Source organism: Bombus impatiens, unplaced genomic scaffold, assembly GCF_000188095.3.
Source record: "Bombus impatiens unplaced genomic scaffold, BIMP_2.2 scf_0095, whole genome shotgun sequence".
Taxonomy (NCBI): domain Eukaryota; kingdom Metazoa; phylum Arthropoda; class Insecta; order Hymenoptera; family Apidae; genus Bombus; species Bombus impatiens.
The window spans coordinates 493505-507765 of record NT_176514.1 but is presented as its reverse complement, the minus strand read 5'-3'; the positions used below and the strand labels follow the sequence as shown (position 1 = coordinate 507765).

The window sequence follows — 14261 nt, the reverse complement described above, 5'->3', positions numbered from 1 at the left end:
TCTGTGGATTAATATATAATATTTACATTAATTTAAAGCATAACAAAAGCTATGTCAATTTAGTTTCTTTATTATATAAAAGTAATATAGACTGATCCAGAACCTTTTTAAAATAATTATATGTCAATTTAAATGGGAAAACTATAATAGAGCTTTTTAAAAATTTTTCCTCTTAATTCTTTTATTTTAAACTATTATTGCATCAAATTTTTTAATTTTATGAACCATACATAGAATCTAGTTATATGAAATATGTATGATTTATTATAGCAAACCTATAATATTTTAAACATGAATGGTATAATACCTGAAATGGAACAAATCATTAGTCAACTTGAAAGGGGAACTGTAGTAACAAAATTTTTTTCAAGAAAAAGACCAGAAAAGAAAACTCTTATGATAAGAAGAGAAACTAGACAAATCGTATGGTCACGGAGTGCAACGTTTAGACCATTTGATGGTTCAGGTAAAAATACTTTAGCTTTTGAAGATATTAGTAGATAATTTATTGCAACAACATTATTTTGTAATCCAAAAGAAACGTTACTAATTTACTAATAAAAATAAAAATTGATTGAAAATGTATAAGAAGACTAACAAATGTGTAATTTTATACATCCAAAAAATAGTTATCCTACAACAATATACAATTGAAATAAATTTTCACCTAACATTTTAGGCACACATTTTGCATGGTTATGAAGATATATCTACAGCAAAAATGGGCAAAATATTATCTGAGGATACTATTTATAGGTCAAAAACCTGAAGGAAAGGTCCTTGTGAATAATGTATATGGGTGAGTTTATGACAAAGATACAATCTAAATCAGTTAATGACTTGCATCTCATAAGCTTTTATATACATGTTTTATATCTCATATTAAATTAAACCATTTTTTTCTGGCCTGGTTATTATCCATTTTGATATTGAATTAAATATACAAATATATATGCATATCTTGGTGGACATTTCCTTCATTTTTGGTCTACAAACAAATCTGCCCATGGATACTGTTGATATATTGGATCAGCCCTATGGGATAGCATGGGTATTTGATTAAACTCAAAGCTTTTATTATTATGCACTGTTTGCATATATTACAGCAGAACATGCATATGTAACAGAATAATTAAAAAAATACAAATACTTTCTAAAGCTGCTTTTATTTCTTCAAATGCTTAATGTTTAAAAGCATATTTTTGCACATTATATTAACATACAATATTATATATATATGTACTCACAATATAATATATATAATATATATATGTATGTAGTTGACATATATACTGTATTCTATTTTTGTATTTGATATGTTACATACACTACTAAATGCATTAAACAACATTTTGTCATTTGATTTTAGTCGAAATAAGAGAAATCAAAGAAATTAAAGTGGGGAAGCATTCTAAAGATTTTGAGAAGTGGCCAGAAGATGCAAAAAGGATAGAAAATCTTAGATGTTTTGTTGTATATTATGGTTCTGAATTTCGCCTTAAAACTCTTTCAATTTCTGGTAAAATTTATTTTTAAGTTTTTATTTCTTACATAAATATCATTTATACTATAATTTTACAAGTGGCTGTTTTTATATATTCATTTCAGCTCTCAGTGAAAAAGAATGTGAACTTTGGGTAAAAGGATTACGTCGGTTGGTTCAAGATACTATAAAAGCTCCTTATCCTTTACAAGTTGAAAGATGGCTAAGAAAAGAATTTTATGCAATGGAAAATTCAAGGGAAACGTAAAAAATTATATTTTTATTTATAAATTTAAGTTATTTTTGAGATTATTTAATTTGATATTTCATATTTTATAGAGTTACTTTAAAAGATATAAAAGCATTTTTACCTAGAGTTAATTGTAAAACAGCAACGAATAAACTTAGGGAACTTTTTCAAGAAATAGATACAAGAAACAGAAATGAACTTGGCTTTGATGATTTTGTTGCACTTTATCATAAACTCATCTTTGATCAAAGTGTAAGTTTTTTTATTTATTAATACATATTTCTAATATCTATATATGTTGTGTCATCTATTTTTGTATTTTTGTAGAATCTTACAGATTGGAGTAAATTACTTAATTATTCTAAAACGGGACAGATTGTTACAGTACAAGAGTTCCAAAATTTTCTAATAACTGAACAACAAGACCCTTTAGGAAATAATGAGGTTGAAGTATCATGTTTCATTAGAGATTATTTACAAGATCCTCAAAGGGATGTACAGGAACCACACTTTACGTTCTCGGAGTTTATCGATTTCCTGTTTTCGAAACAAAATTCCATATGGGATTCAAAATATTCGCGAATTTATCAGGATATGACTAAACCTCTTGCACATTATTGGATAGCGTCATCACATAATACGTAAGTATGATTTTTCTTTTGTAGTGGAATAAGTATTATAAAAATAAATAGTCCAGTTGCATAAAATATTCTTGCAGATACTTAATGGGAGATCAAATTAGCAGTGAAAGTAGTTGTCAAGCTTATGTTCGCGCGTTAAGAGCTGGATGTAGATGTATAGAACTTGATTGTTGGGATGGGCCAGATGGAATGCCCTTTATTTTTCATGGGCACACACTCACTACAAAGATTAAATTTTTAGATGTTATTAAAACCATCAAAGAGCACGCTTTTGCTACCTCTGAGTAAGTATAACTATATGTCTGTTTAATTTCTTATCTTAAAGGTTAAAATATAAATATACTTCTTGTACAGTTATCCTGTCATTTTATCCATTGAGGATAATTGTACTTTACCACAACAACGTAAAATGGCAATTACAATGCAAGATGTATTTGGTGATATGTTATTAGTTCAACCTGTAGATAAAAATGAAACTTCTTTACCATCACCACATGCACTGAGAAGAAAAATTATATTGAAACATAAAAAACTACCTGATGGCGTAGATGAAACATCATTTCTAATTCGAAATGATGAAAGTAGGCAAGAAATGGATCTTCGAAATACAGTTAAAAATGGCATTCTTTATCTTGAAGATCCTGTTGACAGAGAATGGAATCCACATTTTTTTGTATTAACACAACAGAAACTATTCTACACAGATACATTTTCTAGAACCCAAGAAACTGAACACGATGATGATGAAGAAACTGTAGTTCGACGACCGACTGATGTATGTATGCACAGTAAAGACGTTTTGAGTGAAATTTTGGAATTTTATTGTATTATATTTATAATCGATTATAATACAGGGAGTACCGAACGATGAATTACATTTTGGAGAAAAATGGTTTCACGGTAAATTAGCAAGAGGAAGAGAAGAAGCAGAAGAATTACTACGACGTTATTCGCACCTCGGTGATGGCACATTTTTAGTTAGACAGTGTGTTACATTTGTGGGCGATTACTGCCTTTCATTTTGGCGCAAAGGAAAAGTAAATCATTGCCGTATTAAACTGAAACAAGAAATGGGTCAAACACAATATTATCTGATTGATACAAATTGCTTTGATAGTTTATATAGTTTAATTACACATTATCGCAATCATCCATTAAGAAGTCAAGTAAGAATAAACAAAATTAAAAATTGTAATTAAATCTGATATCATGGTTCCATTAATTAACAATTTTGTGATGAAATAAATAGGAATTTTTAATCACGCTTCAAGAACCTGTTCCACAACCAAACAAACATGAAGAAAAAGAATGGTGGCATGCTGAATGTACTCGAACTCTAGCCGAAGAAATGTTAAAACGAATTCCTACAGACGGTGCATTTTTAGTGAGACCAAGTGAAAAAGAAAGCAATTCTTATGCTATATCTTTTAGGTAAAATTTTTTAAAGTATTAATTATTATTTAAAATAATATTTTTTAAATCTACTATTACTATGTTACAGAGCAGAGAAAAAAATTAAGCATTGCAGGATTAAACTAGAAGGACGTTTATATACTATTGGTACTGTACAATTTGAAAGTTTGGTTGAATTAGTTAATTATTATGAAAGGCACCCGTTATATAAAAAAATTAAATTAAGCCACCCTGTAAATCAAGATGTTATTAGAAAGATGGAATTGGTAGTGTATTTTACATTTTTATTTATTAAATTATACTTTCTGATCTTATCGAATTACTTCATTACATTCAGGATATAGATGATGGATCTGTTTATGGCATTCCTGGTTATATGGACCCTACTAGTTTTACGTCAAAAGTAAGTTATAGTAATAAAAGAATAACATATACGAAATATATGAGACATTTAATATACTTTAAAGGTGACTGTAAAAGCTATATATGATTATAAAGCAAGGAGGGATGATGAATTAACATTAGTAAAACATGCTATAATAACAAATGTACATCGACAAAGTGGTGGTTGGTGGCGAGGAGACTACGGCGGTAAAAAGCAACATTGGTTTCCTGCTAGTTACGTGGAAGAAATAAAACCGCAAGAAAGCCAAGGAGATGTAAGTAATTTACAGGTCATTATTATCATTAAATATAGTTATATGTTATCTTATTTTTGCTTTCAGTCAGCAGATTCTATGATGTTTGGTAGCCTACAAAAAGGCTCGTTAGACATTATGGGTGCTGTGGTTGAATTAAGAGTAGGGGGTCGATCTGGATTAGAATGGATACTAAGAATACAAAATCCAAGTATGTGTTCAGTATTTGAAGTAGCAACTTCTTCAAAAGATACAGCACTAGAATGGATGTCCAGTATTAAAGAAACTGCTCAAAATGCCAGTGTTAGAGTAAATACATAAGCTTCCTTGTTTTTAAAACATTACCTAATAAGATTTCAATTTAAATAACCAATTACACTGTTAAATGCATTCTAATTTTTTTTTAGGAAAATCAACACAAAGAAATGGAACGTGCATGGAGAATAGCTAAAGAAATGTCTAATCTAATAGTTTATTGTAGATCCGTCGCATTTAATTTAGACAGAATAAAAACAAAAGGTTTTGTATTTAATGAAATGAGTAGCTTCCCTGAGACAAAAGCTGAGAAACTTATGTGTCAGCAAGAAAACAAGTTTTTTATAAAATATCATCAGGTGGAACAATATAAAATTACAATAGACTTAATTTTCTAGTTAGAAGACAAGAATGTTTACAATTATAATTTTGCAGATTCAATTTAGCAGAGTATATCCGAAAGGACAACGTATCGATTCATCAAATTATAATCCTGTGCCAATGTGGAATGCTGGTTGTCAGATGGTAGCACTGAATTATCAAACTGGTGATAAATCAATGCAGCTTAATCAGGCAAAATTTAAAGAAAACGGCAGTTGTGGTTATATTTTAAAACCGGAATTCATGTTTAGAGATGATTTTAATCCGTATGATAAAAACTGTTTACATGGAATAGAATCACTTAAGTTTTCTTTAAAAGTTATTGGTGCAAGACATTTAATTAGGTCAGGAAGAGGTATAGCTAGCCCTTTCATTGAAATTGAAATTATAGGAGCTGATTTTGATTCTGGTATAAAATTAACAACGAGAACAATACGTAAGTATGAAAATGTGATATTGTGATTAAGTATTTCGATACATAGACAGTGGTAAAATTAATATTATAGCTGATAATGGATTTAACCCCACGTGGAATGAATCTTGCGATTTCGAAGTTTTTAATCCAAACTTCGCCTTCATACGATTCATTGTGCAGGATGAAGATATGTTTGGTGATAGTAATTTTATTGGACAAGCCACTTATTCTGTATGTATAAAATATCTACAATTTTTAGATTACTAAATGAATATGTTACTATTTTTTAATACACTTCTATGTTTAGGTCCGATGTTTACGACCAGGATATAGAAGCATCCCATTAAAAAATAATTATAGTGAAGATCTTGAACTCGCATCATTATTGATACATCTTCGAATTACATCTTCAGCCGTAAGTATAAAATTTCTTTATTATTTATTTCTATTACCTTGTTAGATATATTTCTATATTACAAATAATTATTGTAGACACATTCACATAGTTTGTGAAACCAATACTAAATTACAGACTTTAAGGTGTTTGATACCAGAGATGGAAAAAGGTAAATGTTCAAAATTTGCATTTCTTCATAAAGTAATTCTTACATTTATGTATATAGCATTATATAATATGAATCCTATCATTTCAGATTATTTAACATAAATACCATTACATGAAATACTTTAATCAAAATCTGGAATTAACTGAAATATTATTATAAAACAGACTGGTTATCTACAAGGATTGAAATCTTCAAATTGGAACCAATGATTATGAAGGAATACATTTTTCTTTTTGTAACCACTTACATAGATAATTTAGAGACATTATATGCTATGTATAATATAAACAAAGTAGCTATTACAGTATTGAAAAAGTAATAGATATTAAACACAGCCGAATATGAGAAAACGCAACATCTTTAAAAACGTGACATATTAATAAGATGAGATTTAAAAAAAATCTTTATTATATGTAAAAAGATCATTGTGATTTAGTATAGACTATCTTTATACTTTTTATGTAAAGAGTAACAAATCAGGCACTGACATATCGAGATACATTCAAGTTGTATTATATATCACTTCTTTCATTCAGACAAAAAGAGTAGATACGAATAACGAGGCCTTCAGTTATGATATATTTTAGACTGAATCAATATGTACAATACGCTTCTAATTCTTTTAATTAGAATGGTATTTTCATATTAATACTATTTATTTATTGTTTCAATGCTATATAATTTTAATTTAGTAATGTAGTATATAAAAAAACTAAATGATGAAAGGCTCATTACTAAATGACATACATACATGTGTATTGCCTTTCATGTAAAATCATAAACTCTGGGCTATATAAAATGAGATATAAATGTACTTATTGAAGTAATGTATCATAAAATTATGTATTCAGTAATAATATTGGAAACTAGAAGAAAAATAACTCTAAAAATAATTAATTAAACTTACACACTTATTAAGAAATATTACAATAAGAATGTTATATCTCATTTATATGTTATATATTTTATATTCATAACATTTTTTTATCATCGTTCCTATTGATACTAACTTTTATATTTAAAAATAATGTTACTATAAACTACTTGTTAGAAACAATTTTGATATAATTTTATATAGTATATTAACCTTTTCGCTACCGCCGTTTAAGGAAAAAGTCGTTATTCACAGCCCTAGTTTAAAATTTTCTACATGTTACATAATATGATATATATTTTTACATATATAATAATGGAAAATGATAAGTAAACAGTCTAAGCAGCTTTTAGAATGCGTTACATATTTGTGATGCGTGGTAGCGAAAAGGTTAAGCACATTATTTGTATACTTCATGACTTTTCGTTTTACGTTATAATTAAATAATATACTATTATTTGGTAATTTTAATAGAAATTTAATTTAAAAAAATATAATTTTTTGTATAATTTCTTGTTTTTATAAGGATATATTATAATTATAATATTTCACTAATATGTCTTCATTTTGTAATAGTTAATTTAAATATATAATAACAATAACACTATTGATTAAATCAGCTTCGTAAAATCACATATATGATTAAAATGATAAATTATTCCAATACCACATACATATTAAAAATATATACATATGTATATTCGGTATAATTAAATACTATGTACACAACCAATTCATAAAAATGAAGAATAAAATATATGTTATTGTTTGTTCATTATTATACATCTTATACATATCTTTTACAAAAAAGAAAATGAAATATAGAATTTGCTTAATATGAAATTAAATTTAATTTTAGTAACATTAAGTACTAACTGTAGAACTATTTTTCATATATATTAAGTGCATTAATGCTGGAAAAGAAAATTACATTCTTCTTTATTTCTATATATTTAATGAAATTCATTTCTTAACTATAGCCTATCTTATATATAGCCATGTAGTCTTAATCACATATAGTTATATAGTCTTAACATAATCTTTTAACTATGAGTTTCTTTCAGAAAGTTTCTCTCTGTTATTTCCTAATATATATAAAAAATAATTAATGTAGAAATTAAAAGAAACGATTTATGAAGTATACACTTTATTAGATGAAATGTGTCAAAAAATAACACCATATATATTTATTAATTTTAAATGTAGAATTCTGCATAACTGAAAAATGTAAAATATTTTGTTATGGATAACTTATTCATAACTTATTCATATAGGGAATTTTTAAAATATAGTAGATATGAAATTCTGATTTGTTTTTTTAACTTCAGTTGTAAACAAGTTACAAACTATTCTTAAGATATTCATCAAACAAAAATAGAGCTATAGAATGATCATTTCCAGTTAATAAATTCTTCAAATCATTTATATAGCCGGCCAAATCTCGAACACGATCAGTCTGTGGTTCTATGAATCTCTCTTCAACATAATGAGCAACACCAGCATCATTTATCTTATCATTCTTTGTAATGTCATGATGTATATTCAAGGCTTTATTCGCAAGCTCCTTTTGTCTGTCAAGTGCTTTGGCTAAACTGTGAAGTTCATTCAATTCATATGTTACTTTTCGTTCGTAAGTCTAAAAAAAAGATATAAAACATTAACAAATTTTGACATCTTTGTCTCTTTTTATGTTATACAATATATGAATTATAAAGTGCAACAATCAACATACAGGTTCTGTCAAATGTGGTGGTTGATTGAAGTCCATTGTGTCACCTCGTTTGGTAACATATTTGATTATGTTAATTGCATCCTCCCACAATTCATCAGAAAATTTACGATATAATTTCTTAAATCCATGACGTTGATCTTCATAATTTCCAAAATAACTAGACATTAGCAAAAATTCGAAGCTGACTCTTATATTAGCATTTGCATATGATTGAAGATCAATCAGAGGATGTCTTTCAATATGTCCATATTTTGCATTACAGTTTAACATTGATTTTCCATCTAAAAATTTAAATATTAATATATTTATAAGCACAAAGAAATTTCAATAGAGGTATAAGTCTTTAAAATATTAAATATTTCTGTATCACCTTTTGGTATTGGGTCACATACTGCTAGTGAATCATCATAGCATGTATCTTCAGCAGCAGCAACTGCCAGAAGAATGGATAATATTCCAAAGAACAACATGTTTTCTGCAATTTTAAATAATAAATAAAATATTGAATATTTGTGCTATTTAAATATAAGGGATCAAGTATCTAATATTATTTTAATTTATCTAAAATTGTTAAAATCCATTTTTATTTCTAATATCAGTTTATTAAGGAATTATAATCTTAATAATTTTAATAACTTCAAAGTACATTACAAATGCGTGATTAATAATAACGACGTTAAATTTTAAATAGTATGTGTAACTAATTTCACACTTATAAGAATATGCTAAATTAATAACTGAAAAGCGATAATAAAGATGTACGATAGCCCAGTTACGAATAGAATACTGAATATGGCTTAAGATACAAAATAAATGATGTGAATTCGCACATATAATACGTATATGTCACGCGCCTATAATAAAGAAAGAAAAATTTATATTATCAATAGATATCAAATGCTGTACATCGGTATTTTCGTTATTACATTTACAAATGCGCAGTATCTCATATATCAAATGATAATGAAGTAACATATAATTAAAAATTTTTCATTATTGCATTAATTTTATCTTCTATTTATACTATATAAATATTTGTACATTAATAAATGAGATTGAAATTGCCTATATTCACATACCTGATCAAATAATGTGCTTGTACAAAGGAAGGAAACGTGAATACTCTCGCTTCGACGTTCTTCCAACAATGAACGTTGAAGAACCGTATTCGTTGGTAGTTTTCACACAGTCATAGTCAGCTGATAGGTAGGGCGCATGCGTGATAGAAAGGGGATAGAAAATTCCAGTTCGTCCCCGTCGACTACTTACGAATGATACGCATTTGTTGGTCAATTATTAAATAATCTATGATCGTACATCGTGTTTAGTTCACATACGTTCTCTTATCTAGCTTCACTAAAAGCAGCCTTCTATACCAGTGCGTATAAAGGTTGCTCCCGAAAAGTAAAATTACAAGTGCGTTCGCGATTTTTCGAATTCTAGCCTCTGAAGGAATTCAACAATGAAGCTGATTTACATTTTCCTCGTCACTTTTCTTTGCATCAATGGATCGCTAGGAAATAAACTTCAATGTAAGTCTATTATTTATCTTACAATGTTTGTTTTGAATACTCTTTTAACATTTTTGTGTAAAAACATCGATTAAGGTTAGCATGGTATTTCCTAACAGATTCCATTGTGATTTCTTATCCTCTCCATTTTTAAGTCCGTATTGTCCTTGGACAAACTGTTTTTTATTTCCTAAAAAGATGCTAAACATGCAGGTATGGTATATTTACTAATTTTGATATGTTTTAATTAGCACCTAATAATACAGCGAAATAATATATGTATATAATTATAATCTGTTCGTGTCGCAATGCAACAACTTAATGCGTATATGTATTCCTCGTAAACAATTTCTTTTCCTTAAAACGTAACATATGTAAAGAAGATGTATATTGTACATTATTTTCTCTAATTTGTGTTTTATTTGATGTAAAATTTCAATGTGTTTCAAATAACAATATTAAAAGTTAAAGAATATTAGCTTTAAATATTAGTGTTCTAAAATTATAAACATTATCAATTACCTCTATATTCTATGTTTTAATACATTAATTTTCATGTAATATTATTTTTCCGTTATTTTGAAAGAACATAATTTTACATATTGCAATGCGTTTAGACAATCAATATCATTGTTAATATTTAAGGTTCTCAACATTATCGTATATAGGAGATTATTCCCTAGACTCTAGACCATCTATATATATATCGTCAATAAAATGTTGAGAATGTTAAATATTGACAATAATATTGATCCTCTGAACACTCCTTTATATTCTTCACCTTACTTTTGAACATTTTAGGTAACTGAACTTATTTGTCATGAATATGATTTCATAGCTCTCAATGTGTCGTTATTCGTGTGTATAAACATTACCAGAAATATATATTAGATATTGTGAAAATGATTATGATCCAATGCCTATAATATAAATTTTTTAATTTCCTCGTTCATTGGATTATTTATTATGTTACATATACTTTTACTGTATATTTGTGTTCTTTGAAATAAATATGTATTTCAGATAATTTAACATTATTTTTATGTATAAAATTTGTATATTTTGTATGTCTTTGTATGTCTTTTATATCTTATATATTTTATATTATACTCTTTATATTCTTAATATTTTTTAACCTAATTAAAGGTTATTACTTTATATGAATGAACAAAGATAAAATATTTCAATGTACATCATTATTGAAAATCCATGATCAATATTACAGTTATACATATAACTAAAAAGAAAATTATTCTATATTAGGTGCAAAATACATTAATAAAATAATATAACAATTAGAGCCAGTAATTATACTATAATAAAACTAAATTTGACTTTATAAGTTCTATATATCCTTCATTATTATGTTACATTTTATGTATTTATTTGTAATAATTTGTCTTGAAAATTAATTATCTTTTTGTATTAAAAAGATATTTGATACATAATTTTCTAAGCTTCAGAACAAGCTAGTAGACTTTCATGATTCTAGACTGTTAATTAGTAAGCATTATCGACTATCTTATTTGTACAATGATAACACTTGATAAGCTTTACGTGACAATGTAAACGTATTGATTACTTGTTCTAAAGTCCACATTCAATATAAATGTGTACTGTACATTGTTCTGAGAAGTCAGATAATTTAATCTAACCAACCTACTTTACATCATTGACTTCATTTTATAATATCACAAACTGGTTTTTGTTTCAGCCTTAAATAAAAGCTTTTAGCATTTATTCCAATTTTATGATAATTATTTTTTATACTAGTTTCGTTTTTATCTACTATAGTATATTTGTTGTATATATTAATACATCAGAATACATGTATTGTATCAGAAAAAATTAAAAATAATATTCAAAGTTAGACACTAACAAAATAATGGCAATTGAAGTAATTTGTAGCTAACTATATATCTTTATACTTATAAAAGATATGAGAATATAATTTTATCTTAAGTGTATACAAGATTTCATTAGATTTGATAAATTACATGTGATCATTACTTTATTATCTATTTATGATTTCAATAAGTAATATATCTACAGTATTGTGAAATGTTACAATAGTATTTCAACATATTTTGTAAAAAAATGTTATATATAGTTTTTTAAATATCGTTTATTACTTTTAGCTGTTTTTATTTCTTTATGTATCATTTAAAATTTTAATAAAATATATATTATGTATTTTTATCATTAATAAATACTTAATTAATACTTGTAGGTACATCCAGATCTGTATTTGATATACCAAAGAATTGGACGCAAATGGCTAATTCATGCACGAATGAATTGAAAGCTCAAGTGAATACTGAGATTAATGCTGCTATGACTTATCTTGCAATGGTAATTGCATTTTTTCATTGTTTTACAATGTATTTTGTTGAGAAATATTATATTTATACATTCTTCTTTATTTTAGGGTGCTCATTTTGCTCGTGATACAGTTAATCGTCCAGGATTTAGCAAGTTTTTCTTTGATTCTGCCAGTGAAGAAAGAGAACATGCAATAAAAATTATTGAATATCTGTTAATGCGTGGTCACTTAACAGACGATGTTAGCAAACTCTTAGACATCAGTTCGGTGTGCATTTAGAACTATTTTATTATAAATATAATTTTATTTTAATTTATGTTTTATAATGTACAATTTAATCATATAATTAAAAATATACAAATATTGTTTTTAGCTGGGACCATTGCGCGAGACCTGGAGTAACGGTATTGAAGCTCTAAAAAACGCTCTTGAATTAGAAACTGACGTTACAAAAAAGATTCGCAATATTATCAAACACTGTGAAAAGCCAAAAGACAGCAACTTCAATGACTATCATGTAAGTTATATTGCAGAAAAAATGCATGTGATTACAATCTTAAGTTTATTTCATTGTTCCAAATTGATTAATTTCAGTTGGTGGACTACCTCACTGGAGAATTTCTAACTGAACAATACAAAGGTCAACGTGATCTTGCAGGAAAAATTTCAACTTTGGGCAAAATGATAGCAACAAATGGAGTATTAGGAGAATTCCTATTTGATAAAAAACTTTTGAATAATGAAGTTTAATTTGTACTTGAAATAACAAAAATTTTACTCTAACATTGCATATGAAATTATGGCCATATTTAGAATGAACTATGTATATTAGGTGTAAACGATAGAGTCCGGTTGTAAATTAAAACTTTAAAAAGAAACACCCATTGATATAATCGCATCTAGGACCGTACGCATTTTGTACAGGTAATTTAAATGTTGAACTGCGAATGTTATTTGTAAATTACTTTCATTTAAAATCTTTGTAATCAAAACTATACAGCAATAAGTCTCTATTACTTCTTACACAATAACAATAATGTATTAATAAAAGTTAACATGTAATTAAAGATTAAGACATATACTTTTGAAAGGATACTTTAGTTTCAAATTAATATCGTACGGTCTTACAAGAGACTCGATACTTCGGTATTTGAAACGTATAAATTTTAGTTCATCACTAAAATTTATAATTTTACGACTGTGCTATATCGTTTCCACTTACAGTAACTTAGTTTTATTAAATTTTAAGTTAGTATCAAAGATATAAATTGTGTTCTATATAAAATATTTTTCTAAATGTGGTCTGTAATATAGACATACAAGAAACCCTGTTTACAAATGTTTGTTAAACTGTAATAAATATATTACTCTTACCAAATAAATGAATATTTTAAAATTCATACAAAACAATACATATTTTGTCCATTTTTCCTAGTAAAATATAAAATTGCTATTAAAATATAAAAAGTACCTTTATTGTGATAGTTTATACTTTAACCTACAATAACAAATGTTTAATTCTTATAAAGAAGCTGTTCTCGTTTATTACAATCGTAATCGTGATGCATAAATGTACATTAATACATTATTTTAAAAATTTATTTATATTTCCCAAAATATTACATCCGTTTATACTGACACACATGTACATAATGATATATTGTATTTCATATTTTAGTTTAAATTAATGATACTAAAAGTAATATATGAACATTAAATATTAATTTAGTACTAAAATTTGATTTTTATCAAATTTTATTGTTATTATTTACTTCCAGA

The 14261-nt window shown here is 26.5% G+C and overlaps 3 protein-coding genes across 4 annotated transcripts in view; 2 read left to right on the top strand and 1 right to left on the bottom strand.

Moving 5' to 3' along the window:
* Window positions 1–6035, top strand: part of LOC100748682 (1-phosphatidylinositol 4,5-bisphosphate phosphodiesterase gamma-1) — an 8041-nt gene extending 2006 nt beyond the window's left edge. The window contains exons 2-20 of one of the 2 annotated variants that reach the window (XM_024372712.2): window positions 271–466; window positions 680–799; window positions 1370–1519; window positions 1609–1747; window positions 1823–1985; window positions 2061–2374; window positions 2452–2658; window positions 2729–3149; window positions 3229–3540; window positions 3624–3805; window positions 3876–4053; window positions 4125–4190; window positions 4255–4446; window positions 4513–4734; window positions 4833–5039; window positions 5116–5497; window positions 5568–5707; window positions 5784–5891; window positions 5969–6035. In XM_024372712.2, coding sequence (XP_024228480.1) covers window positions 790–799; window positions 1370–1519; window positions 1609–1747; window positions 1823–1985; window positions 2061–2374; window positions 2452–2658; window positions 2729–3149; window positions 3229–3540; window positions 3624–3805; window positions 3876–4053; window positions 4125–4190; window positions 4255–4446; window positions 4513–4734; window positions 4833–5039; window positions 5116–5497; window positions 5568–5707; window positions 5784–5891; window positions 5969–5989 — 3414 coding nt within the window. In that variant the 5' untranslated portion in view covers window positions 271–466; window positions 680–789 and the 3' untranslated portion in view covers window positions 5990–6035. The remainder of the gene's footprint in view (window positions 1–270; window positions 467–679; window positions 800–1369; window positions 1520–1608; window positions 1748–1822; window positions 1986–2060; window positions 2375–2451; window positions 2659–2728; window positions 3150–3228; window positions 3541–3623; window positions 3806–3875; window positions 4054–4124; window positions 4191–4254; window positions 4447–4512; window positions 4735–4832; window positions 5040–5115; window positions 5498–5567; window positions 5708–5783; window positions 5892–5968) is intronic. The other variant, XM_012394591.3, reaches the window with a different exon arrangement.
* A 2011-nt stretch (window positions 6036–8046) lies between these two features.
* On the bottom strand, window positions 8047–9866 carry LOC100748564 (ferritin-3, chloroplastic). The gene is made up of 4 exons (XM_003485997.4): window positions 9728–9866; window positions 9019–9123; window positions 8649–8929; window positions 8047–8552 (listed from the first exon to the last, which is right to left on the bottom strand). Exons 2-4 carry the CDS (start codon window positions 9116–9118, stop codon window positions 8256–8258), a joined length of 678 nt encoding a protein of 225 aa, XP_003486045.1. The 5' UTR covers window positions 9119–9123; window positions 9728–9866; the 3' UTR covers window positions 8047–8255.
* Window positions 9867–9877: 11 nt separating this feature from the next.
* Window positions 9878–13479, top strand: LOC100748324 (ferritin subunit). The gene is made up of 5 exons (XM_003485995.4): window positions 9878–10180; window positions 12390–12511; window positions 12588–12749; window positions 12856–12999; window positions 13077–13479. Exons 1-5 carry the CDS (start codon window positions 10111–10113, stop codon window positions 13230–13232), a joined length of 654 nt encoding a protein of 217 aa, XP_003486043.1. The 5' UTR covers window positions 9878–10110; the 3' UTR covers window positions 13233–13479.
* The last annotated feature ends 782 nt before the right edge of the window (window positions 13480–14261 follow it).